This window comes from Clytia hemisphaerica, unplaced genomic scaffold, assembly GCF_902728285.1.
Source record: "Clytia hemisphaerica strain Z4C2 unplaced genomic scaffold, Clytia hemisphaerica genome assembly, whole genome shotgun sequence".
Classification (NCBI taxonomy): Eukaryota; Metazoa; Cnidaria; class Hydrozoa; order Leptothecata; family Clytiidae; genus Clytia; species Clytia hemisphaerica.
In genome coordinates this window covers 40,810-53,545 of record NW_027103889.1, presented here as the reverse complement: position 1 = coordinate 53,545, position 12,736 = coordinate 40,810, and the positions used below count along the sequence as shown (strand labels likewise).

At 34.9% G+C, this 12,736-nt stretch overlaps 1 protein-coding gene across 2 annotated transcripts; it reads left to right on the top strand.

Annotated features, from left to right (window-relative positions):
• Positions 1-50: 50 nt before the first annotated feature.
• LOC136808539 (lysosomal dipeptide transporter MFSD1-like) lies at positions 51-12,736 on the top strand. Of its 2 annotated transcripts, none has more exons than XM_067065067.1 (17): positions 51-191; positions 5,715-5,790; positions 5,980-6,004; positions 6,335-6,444; positions 6,728-6,783; positions 7,132-7,252; positions 7,533-7,555; positions 7,873-7,958; positions 8,393-8,465; positions 8,592-8,674; positions 9,237-9,272; positions 9,612-9,712; positions 10,286-10,400; positions 11,102-11,239; positions 11,633-11,769; positions 12,175-12,277; positions 12,524-12,736. In XM_067065067.1, exons 1-17 carry the CDS (start codon positions 131-133, stop codon positions 12,638-12,640), a joined length of 1,461 nt encoding a protein of 486 aa, XP_066921168.1. In that variant the 5' UTR covers positions 51-130; the 3' UTR covers positions 12,641-12,736. The 2 variants fall into 2 exon arrangements, with proteins under 2 accessions (XP_066921168.1, XP_066921169.1); XM_067065068.1 differs by having other exon boundaries at positions 59-191; positions 9,240-9,272; positions 12,524-12,660.

Genomic DNA, 12,736 nt, shown 5'->3' with positions numbered 1-12,736 from the left:
AGGTATCTACAAAAACAAATCTGTCATGTGACCAATTCACTTTCGCTTTCAAGGAAAAAATTTCAACCTGGAGTCCCCCTCAAAAGTTTGTCGAAACAGTAGACAAAAGAAAGTAAATCTTCATGCAAGGATGGCTGAAGAGATTAATTTTGCAGGTGAAAGTGCACACTGGTGCTTGAATGCTAATAAGGGTCAGTATTTCAATTTCATTTTCCTTTATCTCCCACACTCTCCCCCACTGCCACCGTGCCACCTCCAGTTAGGAACATTTGGCAAGTTCCTGTACGCGGCCGCAATCAAAAAAATCATAACCGCACTCATAAAAAAATTACGTTCGCGTCTTTTTTTATCGTTTTTTGCCTAGACGATATAGCAAACATAGTAATTATAAGCAGACTGTGCCTTTAATTGGCTGTAAAAAATCTTTGCGCCGGTAGAAATTTCTCCAACTTTCAACAATGATAGAACACACCTATTTAAACAAAATTAACCGGCGCATTTCTTATCTTTCTACTTTTTCATCTTCAATGAAGCTCTCAAAGTCAAATAGAATTAAGCACATAAGGTATTCTTATAATAGACCTTTTTTCAAAGAGGACGTCCTGTTGAATAATTATGTAGTCCAGCCATAAAAACAATGATAGAGCCATGCATAATTACTGCATCATGCATATTGTAATAATTATGCATGGTTTTATTATTGTTTTTCTGCTGGACTACATAATTATTCAACAGGGTGGCCTCTTTGAAAAAAGGTCTATTGCGAAATGTTGTTTGTGCTTTCGCTACGGTGGAGTGCATGACGTAACTCGCGTGGCAACAAACTCACCTTCTGTTGGCTGATCATATTGGGTGTTTTGGCGTTACCACCCTCGAAGCGTTGGGCGCCTTTATCATTCCACAACTCTGTCCACCATTTTAAATGAGTTAACAATAGATCCAAAAGGGCGCCCTCTTCACGCAAGATCATTTGCTCTGGTCTCCGGCTTTGGGAAGTAGTAATGTTTTCGATTGTTTTTTATGGAAAATGGTAAGAAACTTAAGTTTACAAGTATCACTTAGTTTTTGCTGGCTTATAGAATGGCAGGATCCTGGATGGTTTCCCTAACTGACCTCATCGCCCAGTGTGCAGTGTCTGGAAATTGCAGCGGATATCTCTGGCGTAGATTTGAAGTTTGAGATCTGCTGCCTTCAACTTTTCCCAGTTAAGTTGGCGCAGCTCCGGCGTAACATTTCCCTCCTTTCCAGACTGGCACCTCGCCTCGACTGTAGCAGCAACTCCAGAAGATTTTTCTAGAGACCTGAAATTTGGATGCAGAATTCTTTGATGGTGTTAGAATATTATTATATAAAAATATTTGTAAAATATTTAGTATATTTATGAAAATAACAAAAGATATATCTTTTTTTGAAAAAAGAAGACATTGCATTGTTTTTTGTTTTTTTTTTTGAAGAAAATTTATAGCTTGGAAAAGGTTGAAATGAGTCAAAAAAGGTGGTAGGACCCATTTTCAAGGGGCCTCTGGAAATGGAGGAACAAAAAGTTATAAGTAAAGAATAAGTTTTTCTTAAAGGAGAAACCCCAAATGAAAAGAAAATCCATTTCGGCAGAAATGAAAACTTTTTTTTGGGACATTCCCATGCTAAAGAAGCAAAAAAGTGAAAAAAACTACATGAAAATGAAAGAACTAAAATTAGCGAATATGATTTTGAATTCCTCACCCTTTTTCTGATAAACATACAAAGTTTCAGCCTTCAACTACGTTTTCCTCCATTTCCAGAAACATTTGTTCATCAATAGTTGCAACTTTTTTTTCTCCTGTCAGAAAACAATTTTGAAAATGTTTCAAAAATGTTCGGCACTTTACCAATTGGCCGTCTAGCCCGTGTCAACAGAATTCGAAAAATCTTCTGAAGTTGCTACCTTCTTTCCAGCAGGCTAACTCTAGCCTGGAGATCCATGCTATATGATTTCTTATTCTACATACTGATGGCGAAATATATAGCATGGCATGGGCTGAGAGTTAATTTCCCAGATCCTAATAACGGTTGAAAATATAGCCAATCAAATTTTGATGTTATTTTACTGGTCACACTTTCTTATAGAGAAAGCGCAAGTTCCGAAATTTGATTTTTATTTTAGTAAGTGAGGACAGCGCTAAATTCGATTATCCCACTGTAAATCTTTTGAGGCAGAAATCTGCCTCAGGTCATACCCGTCCTGTATATATCAGATTATAAAAGTACAGGACGGTTATCCTGTTTAGGCTAGCTCTAAAGCTCTAAAACAGTATCTAATACCAGACAGTGTCAATCGAACGAATCGAACGCTGAATCAATTGAACGCAATTGAACACAATCAAAGTTGCAATTCGATTGTCGAACGCAATCAAATTGCAATTGAATATTACCTAGGATTTGCCGTTCCATTGCTTCGATTATGTTCGATTGTATTCGACAGTATATAGACCTAACTCTTCATACAAAAATTACGGGAAACGCATGTTTGGACTTTGTACCCTATGCTTCACGCAAGCACTTAAGCCAGAGTCCCGCAAAGGCGGGACAAAAATATTTGTCGAGCTCCCCCGCGGGTGAAAAACTATAATCTGTCAATAATCTTCTCAAGCGTAGAGTATGCCAAGAGCTAGCTTTACGATAGTGCCGCAGATCATCAGTGGATAGTATTCAATTATCATATCATGTAGCATAGGGTACAAAGTCCAAATTATGCGTTTCCTGTAATTTTCGTATGAAGAGTTAAGTCTATACTGCCCAGTCTAATGTCGGTTATTCTGGAAAAATAGTGGATATATTCCAGAAAAGTGATAGGAATCTTAGTGCAGAAATGGGAAACAACAAATGGAAAAAACAACACTACCAATCGATAGCCAATCAATAGACTTTTTTGCCCTTCCATCATCCGTCATATTGAATTAGGCTTGGATATTGCAGATAAAAATCTTAAAAACACTCGATGATCAAAACGCTGGCTACACTAAATCTACAAAATTCTTTGAATAAAATCACTAAAAAATCCGACAAATTTTATGACTAGGAAAGGGGCACATTTTTAAGAAAGTGAGTCAGTCAAAGGACCTTTATTTGTGACCGTGGCCTTATGATACAAAGATTATGGTGGTCAAATTGTCGCAGTGAGAGTTCATTGAAAATATGCAAAACATATGCAAAAAAATATAATGTAAAACTTACATGCATAAAATTAGCGGTTAGTGTAAAACGCAGGTCACAGGTCGCAGGTCACAGGTCACAGGTCAGTGATGACAGGTTAACTCTAATCAATGTCATTGCAGAGGAAAATGTTTGGAAAACACAAAGAATTATCAAAAACATAATTCTCAAGCAATTTCATCCATATAAAACCATTTCAAACATCAAAATTTAACCATGTGCTTTTATCGATCTTTCGCGGTTTGCGCCGTGTATAACGCAGACCAGAAAATATTTGAAACCATATTATACGTATAACAGGTATATTACATATTGTAATGTTTGTAATGTTATATGATGGTTACATATAATAAAACAAATCGCTCTGAAACTACCTTCTCAGAGAACTCACGAGCTTCTGATTGGTGTAATTTTATATCCAGCCATATTAATTGTTATCATCACGTTCGACATGCTGAATATTTTTGGTGTTTTTCTCTTGTAAGACATGATATTTTGTAATTCTGTCAATATTTTTGTCAAAAATTGTCATTAAGTCATTAAAATGACAATTGAATAATTAATTAGTTTCATCCTTCTAAAACCACTCTCTTAGGGACCTCACAAGCTTCTGATTGGTGCCGTTTTATATCCATTCACACTATCTACATCACATTCTGTATTATAAATATTTTTCGTTTTTTTGTCTGTTCTTGCATCATATTTTATGATTCTGTTAATATTTTTGTCAAAAATTGTCATTAAGACATTAAAATAATAACTGAATAATTAATTAGTTCCATCCTTCTAAAACCACTCTCTTAGGGTCCTTGCAAGCTTCTGTTTGGTTTCATTTTATATCCAGTCACACCATCCACATCACATTTTGCATAATAAATATTTTTCGTGCTTTTGTCTTGCTAGGCATCATATTTTATGATTTCGTCATTATTTTTGTAAGTAAGTGTCACTATGTCAAAATAGGTTGTTATTCTATTCAATTGTCATTCTATAATATCTAAATAGCATGTATTACTTTTTTGTAATTTAATGCGCTATGTATTGATGTTATGTTATGTATCTGTTATGATCTTATTCTTTTTTCCGGTCTGCACTTTGTTGACCTGTGACCTGCGACCTGTGACCTGCGACCTGTGACCTGCGACCTGTGACCTGCGTTTTACACTAACCGTAAAATTAGCATTATATTAAAGTGCACAAGTTTTCGCCAAAACGAGGCTAAAACTTTGGGGTAGACTGGAGACTTCAAAAATGCTCAGATTTGGTTGAAATTTGGCACACTTGTTCCTTGGGTGAATATCTGGGGTTTTTTTTTCATTTTTTGAAAATCTTTATTTTTAAGGGCGTGGTCACGAGTTTTTGCCTAAACGAGGTTAAAACTTTGGGGCAGGCTGGAGATTTCAAAAATTGTCGGATTTGGTTGAAATTTTGCACACTTGTTCCTTGGGTTAATATCTGGGGGTGGTTTTTTCATTTTTTGAAAATTTTCATTTTTAAGGGCGTGGTCACGGGTTTTCGCCAAAACGAGGCTAAAACTTTGGGGCAGGCTGGAGACTTCAAAAATGGTCGGATTTGGTTGAAAATTTGCACACTTGTTCCTTGGGTGAATATCTGGGGAACTTTTTTTATTTTTTGAAAATTTTCATTTTGAAGGGCGTGGTCACGAGTTTTTGCCAAAACGAGGCTGAAATTTTGGGGCAGGCTGGAGACTTCAAAAATGATCAGATTTGGCCGAAATTTTGCACACTTGATACTTGGGCAAATCCCTGGGGGCTGTTTTTCACCCTTTCAAAATTTCCATTTTCAAGGGCGTGGTCACGAGTTTTCGCCAAAACGAGGCTAAAACTTTTAGGCAGGCTGGAGACTTCAAGGGCAAATCCCTGTGGGTGGTTTTCATTGTTTTATAATTTCCATTTTAAGGGGGTGGTCATGAGTTTTTAGTTGAAATTGGTTACAATTTTACAATTGGGCCTATAAATGATTTAAAGACACTGAAGTTGAGCCCAGTGCGGTTAGCACGTTCGACAGTAATATATAATATACCGAATTACTTTCAAATAATATAGAATATACTTTTTATATATCTAATTGACCCAGCAAATTTTTAACTTGTTCAGACATTTAGGGACATATATAAAGCAAAAATTTCAAGATTTTGCAAGGACTTAAATTTTGCAGGTGGCATTATAGGGAGACAATATTTTTTATGATTTTGTGCCTTTTACTACCCAATCATGCATGTTGCTTGTTGAAATAAGCATTATTAGCGCTTAAAATCTAGGCTTTGAGCCTTAGTGGTATTTTTTTTCAATTTTTGCCTGTAGTGCAAATCAGTACCCCCAGGGGGGTTCGGCCAATTTTGGACTTCTGACCTTAAAATTGTGCAGCATGCCTCACAATAGGTTAAATTTTCATAAAAAAACACTACATCTTGAATTTTTTGACTTTGACATATATTATAAAGCTTTACGATACCACTTTAAAAGTAACCATCATGCTCATAATTATGCTCTTTTTTTTAGGCTATTATCGATTTCTCGTCCTATTCTTTAACTGTTTGCTGACATTTGGATCCTATTTTTGTTTTGACATGCCAAGGTATTTTCAGATTTTCAGATTTTCATGTTTTTAAAATGACAATCAAAATGTTATTTGTCAGATTTTATTTTATCGAGATCCTATTAATCTTCCTCCACTGCTTTATATTTTTGAAATCTACCTTTATTTCATGTATATGCAATGATCGTCAAATAACTAAAATCTTTCAATGTCTAAATCTTGTTTTAGTGTTTTGCAAGACAGTTTTACTGGGGTGAGAATTTCTTTTATTTTCCTAAAGTTTCATTACTACCAAAAGCTGATATGAAATGTGTCACCATAAGGCTGTAGATAAATACATAATACATCGTGTCAGAGCGAAATCAAATTACGCCAAATTAGTCACACTTAAAATTCATTTGGAGATCATGATTGTCAGTCGAATATTTTTTCAGTCAAGAATTGACCAATAATCGGTGCTTATTTTTCTGTACAATAGTTAACAATAATGATATTGTGGATATATTTGATGAAGGGATGTTTAAATTGTGGGTCCTGTAATTTATAAATCTGTGGTTATTGATCATTTTACTTCATCCCTCAGACTTATGGAATCAATTGCACAACAAATAGTCATAATGTAACAAAATGTGAAGAACATCTGGGAATGACTGAAACTGAATATAATTTACTTTACACTGTTTATGCATGGATGTAAGACAATATTTCTTTTTAAAAAGTGTAGAAAACCCAAACATTTTATATATATCTATATGTAATTTTAATATTGATTGCGAATAACAATATTGTTAATTGCAAAATGTATATGGATGTATGTAAGAAATATTGTGTTTGAAGAATTGAAGATTTGTCAGGGTACACAAACTTCCTTCTCTCGCACTAATCTTGTTTTAATTCAGGATATAAATGTTATTACTCCTGAAAGGATTATAACAATTTTATAACGGAACAACTAAATTTTATATTTCTACTTTAGGAATGCTTTGGTAGTTATTGGATCTGGTATATTCATTGATAAAGTTGGTCAAAGAGGTTTGTATTATTTTGATGTGGATTCCAAAACAAAATAAAAAGAGATTAAGGGAACTGGTGTCCTCATTTCTTGAGTTTTAATGTATGATAACTAGTAAGTAAATTGCTCATAATTGTATATAATACAAACTAAGAAAGTAAAGTCTGTGACAGTGGATATGACAATTATCGTATAAAATTAATATGGTTTACTTAAAATTATTGTTTTTTCATTTTTTGATGTTTCACACTAACTATAAACATTCTCAAAATCTTCTACCTCCCATCTCAGATTACATTTAATATTATCAAGTTAGATGAATGTAAAACTGTAAAAACAGTAGATGAGAAATTATGTCCTTCCTTTAGTTGGTGCAGTGTTCTTCTCAGCCCTTTGTGTTGTTGGTTCTGCTATCTTTGCATCTGGATATTTCTTGAAAGGGCGTGGATCAATGCTTGTCTTATTTTTGACGGGGCGTCTTTTATTTGGGTGAGTTATCTTCATAAATAAAGTTTGTTCCAATCTCAAAAAACATAACTTGTGATTACGATTATCAAAAAAGATTCATTTTTCAAAAGCAGTTTTCATTCATCTTTGAGACATATTTGCCCCTTTTTCTATTTGAATTTTTTAATTATGTAAAATGACATAATTTGTGGAGGATCTTCTTTCTCTAGAGTACTCCATGCGTAGTAGAGCTTTTTATATGAACAGAACTGTTCCGTATGTAAAATCATATGAATCAGCTTTTTCCCTTTGTATTTTTCAGGGCTGGAAATGGCTCATTAACAAGTAAGATGTTTTTTCAAATTATTTCCAGCAATATCATTAACAAAATCAACTCTGGCCTTTTTTGTCTTTGGACCCCTTTGGATGATCAAGATCATCTTTCTAACTAAAATACGGTGGCCCCTAAGGCTCACAACATACTTCCAGTTCTGACACAAATCCATTTTGCAAATTTATAAGAACTGAAAGTGTCTTGTGAGCCTTAGGGGCCACCGTAATGAAAAAAACTTTTTTGCTCCTGTATCTACTCATTGAATTACTGTTTATGAAACCAGTGTACAGATTTTTTTATGATATCCGCAATTTTCTTCTATTTACAGTTGCGCAAAACAGGATCTCAGCTTATTGGTTTGAAGGGAAGGAATTGGCATTTGCATTTGGAGCAACTCTTTCATTCTCCAGACTGGCAAGTTAATCAAACTTCTTCAAAGATCAAGAAAATTGACTTTACCCAAATACACTAAAATTCGATGACCATGATGATACTGCTGGACAGAAAATAAGGACTTTGTCCCCTGTTTCTCTCTATGATAGCTTTCTAATACCTTTAGAGAACTAATTTTAGCGGGAACTAATTTTTGCGTTGAAAAAAAATTGAATCTTTTAGTGAAAAATGGCCAAATTTGTAATTTGCAGGTTCTAATTTTCACGATTTTGCAAAAAAACCAAGAGAAAAGCCTTAATCAGCTCCCACGAAAATTAGTTCCTTTAAGGTTAAGATTGTCTATGAGGTCCCTACTTATGTTATATGATACCCAGTCAAAATAGCCATATTTAACTTGATTTAACATTCCGCTGACATGACCTTAATGTAAACTGTTTTGCATTTCTGTTTTATAGGGAAGCATATTAAACTTTTTCTTGACTAAAGACTTTTCACAGACCTATGGATTGAAATGGACACTCTGGGGAGGTAAAGATACTTTTAGGAAAGTTTTTAATCTTGACAAATAATTGATATTTTGTTACAACGGTTATCCTTTTACACCATTACATTTCTTTTGAAAGTTTTTCCCTTATATCTAAACTATCTTTTCAGGTGTATTTCTGTGCATTCTTGGATTTGGCGGAGCACTTGTATTATACGTACTGGACAAGAATGGTATGGAGCAAATAGCCCAGGTGGGTAGCGCTCTATTTATTTAAGAATTCCTTTATGAGGCCCCCTAAGCGGTTTTCGTGATGGCGTGATAAGGACCTTTTTCTTCGTGATTACGTGATTTGGAATTTTTTCTTCGTGATTGCATGATCATAGGTTAAGGCGTGATCGTGATTTGAAAGATTTTTGAGCCATGATGCGTGATTTGGACTTGATGCATGATTATCCTAATTTTTTTGCTGATTTTCGTGATCGTGATTGAAGATAAAAATTATGTGATATCTTGAGCAGACTTACCGATGGGGGGGGGCTCCTTTATTAAGGCAGTGAAAAAAGAAAGTTCCTCCCTCAGACCCGGTGGAAGTGGGTAGACTGGGGAGACTTTCCCATGTTAATGGTTGTTCCACCGGGCCTGTACCTGATAGTCTTTATTAGATGCTAGAATGTCTATTAATAGATATTTAAGAAAAGAAATTTGACAGTAAATTTGTTGCAAAACAGTGGCTTACCGAATAGCGTAAAAACTCGAATAATGGATCTTTAACTGTATATATACTGAACATTCTAAATTTATTATCTTTACAGCAGCGTGAGCCAGGAGCCAAGAAATCGAGAAAGATGGTAATTTCTCCTTTCTGTGTATTTTTCCTTTCTATGTTTTTCTTCCTTAGACATATGTTTTGATAAGCCTGGTTGTCATACTGCTTCATATCACAGTGTTCAAGATCTAGAAAATTCATAATAACAATTTTTATAGTTCATTGAGGCTCAGATAACTCCAAATATTGTTTCTTCACTTTACAAAGGAGCTCATTTCTAGCCATCTCAATTAAAATCTTTACTGTTTATGAAATTTATAAATTATAGCATTACTCACAAGTTTTGAAAAGTCACGATAGGAGTTTTTCGGATTTCGTTGCATTACAACTTTATGAGCATTTTCATTCATATGCTTTTTAGAAAGTTGGTGATATTCGACATTTGAGTTTGCAATTCGTTCTATTGGCAGTCACCACAATGAGTTTCTACAACACTGTCTTCCCTTTTGTGGCTGACGCAAGGTATCATCAAAATTTCATTATACGGCAACTAATGGGGTCGGTTAAGGCTAAGTAGAAAAATTCAAGAAAAGCGGCACAATATCTTTCTTTTGGTATACAGCTAAGGAATATGCCAGTTCTTCGGGTTGCCCTTTTCTTTGTCCAAGTAATAAAGTTTTTGATCTGTAGAGGTGATTTTGGTATACAGCTAAGGAAAACACCTGGTCACCTTTTTTTTTGTCTAAATAATAAAGTCTTTCAAACTTCATATGCATATAGGTACAAAAAGTTTAGGTACTTTTTTCTAACCCATACAATAGATGACTGTAGAATCTCAACTGAATCTTGAACTCCTTTTACTTTATTGTATTGAAAGTTACAGCCCCTGCAAGTGTTAAAGAAGATTTTGAGAAACTTAACTTTTAAGAAAGATATAGAGGTTTTTCATGTTTTTTATCAGTTACGTAACTTCCGTAACGTTCGATTCGCGTAGGGATCACCTCTAAAGATTCGAACGTTACCTTCCATAATGGCGTTATATAAAGCAAAACATGCAAAACTTTTATACGTGTTTTTTTGTTTTTGTTTATACAGTCAGTTCATACGTGAGAAATACCACTATAGTGATGACAGTGAGATGCCATCTTATTATGCGGGAAGTGTTTACGATGTATCTTTGGTTGCCACTCCTATCCTCGGTATCATTGTGGTGAGTCGAGTCTAAACTTTTTTTAAAGGGGTAATCGTCGGTTAAACAATGAAATTCAACTGAAAAAATTCTTTCATGGAGAAAAAGTAAGATAATGACCCTTAGAAAAATTCACAATAGAATCAACATTTTCTTGTGATACATGAAACATTTTTTCATCATTTATACTAGCCTTACGATATTCATCTATAACTTAAAACTGTTCTTTTAGTTTTGTGCAGTTTAAAAGGTCAAGAATATTATTCGGCCTAGTGACTTTATTTTTCTACGTAGAGATGTAATGTTTCACAAAGGTTTTTTTCAAATACCCAGGCAATTTCAATATTCCATTTCAATTGACCCCTTATGTTAGTATGATCTGATTGGATCTGATTGAATTCAATCACTGACCTTTATATATCCCTGGACCAAGTCCCTCAATGCCAGCCAGGCAAAATATTATGATCAGAGTTTTTTTGAAATTGATACCCGCGGAGAGAGCGCTAGATCTTGTTTCGCTTGTACACTAATGATATAGCCCCATTTGTCGTTAGGCAAAGTCTCAAACACTACAATGGCTTCTTCGTGGGTACCACTTTCAAAAAAACTTCGATCAAAGATGGCGGATGTAGCTTGGTCCAGCGAGATCAATTTGATTGAAATCATTGAAAACACTCTTCACAATCTGACACTGAAAGTATCATAAAATTCTTTCATTTCAGGATTATTTGGGTTATCGAGGCCTCTTAGCCTTTGTATGCGCCATCTTCACCATTCCAGTGTATTTGATTCTTGCTTTCACTACCTGGCATCCGTTGTATGGAACCGTCCTCTTGGGACTCACCTATTCTGCTGCTGCTGTAAGTTCAACCCATTTAGCCAAGGCATCACATGCTAAGGTCGGTCTCCATAAGTGGCTGCCTACCACCACTTCTTTTCAATCTAAGCTTTTGCTTAGATGTCAGTGGCCCGATTTTGGTGTATATTTTTTTGCATTTTTGCCGGTGTTGAACTCTTTTTAGCGAAGAAAACGCTCGAAGTCCAAAAGGACCGACGACGGCAAGCTTTTTCATAAATGGGAAAAAAATCGTCTCCAGATATTCAGGGTGGTAGAGAAGAATCTCTTCTCCAAACAAAAAGGTTAAAGTGGAAGAAGCTATTGCAAAGCGCGGATTTTTGCCATGAGTTTTCAAAAATTATTTTCAGTCTTTCTTTTGTTTTTACAAGGGGGTTTTTTTATTGTTTCTTCATAGACAAGTTTGTGGCCATCAGCGCCTTTGGTGGTGAATCCTGGCGTTCTTGGTACCGCCCTTGGTTTGATGACCTCCCTGCAGATGATCGGTATTGGTGTATGCTCACTCGTTGTGGGTGCAATCCTCGATAAGTTGAAGTAAGTGTTGAATAGAAATATAGAGTGTTTGGTTTTTTTAGGAAAGTTTTTTATCTTTAAAACTTCTAAAGTTTAGAAGTATTCTATAGGTTTTTTATTTTTTGTTAAATTACGTAACCTCTGCCATTATAGAAGTAAACGTTCGATTTACGTAAAGAATTGCTTCTAAACATTCGAACGTTTGCTTCCATATGTGGAAATTACGTGGCTTACTAATGTATGGAAAACCTCAAAACTCATAGCATACCAATGAGTTTTATGGTAATCTGTTTTGGGTAATTTCGAATAACAGATTCGTAAGTTGTTTTGAATTTAAGGGCCTAAGAGAAAATTTTTAAGGTAAAAGTTTTATTGATAGACTACTATATTTTATCATATTATGAACGTGAAATTTTGTTTTTACAGGACGAACGATCACAAATGGGAATATGTGATGATCTTTTTGTTAGCCAATGCTGTTTTGTGTGTCATCTCTGCTCTATTCCTCAACATTGTTGACTGGAGAAGGGTAAGTTTGAATATCATTGGATAGGATAAAACCTTTGATAATATGTGTCAGTTTTGAGCTTCGAGAAGGTCGTAAAACATCACACTTATAATCCAACTCAAGGTTTATTAGGCATTGTTTACTGAAAAAATTTTCGAGTTAAGGAGAGATTCAAATCGTAGGTGTTCGAATTAAGGAGACTCCGCTTTACTTTCTTCACAAAATGTGAATGGTTACAATACTCTTTTCCTCTCCTCATACACACAGAGTGGTATTCTGAACAAAACGAGGAAAAGAAACTCGCAGAAGATGAAGAAATTGACCGACTCACGGGAAGCTTTGGTAGGGGATGCGGCCGAAGGTGACGGAGACTCCATTAATTAACCGAATCATGGATCGGAATTATACAATTGATATTTTAATATTGTTTACAAGAAAGTAAGAGATATTATATTCACGGTACATTGTGTAATACAGACA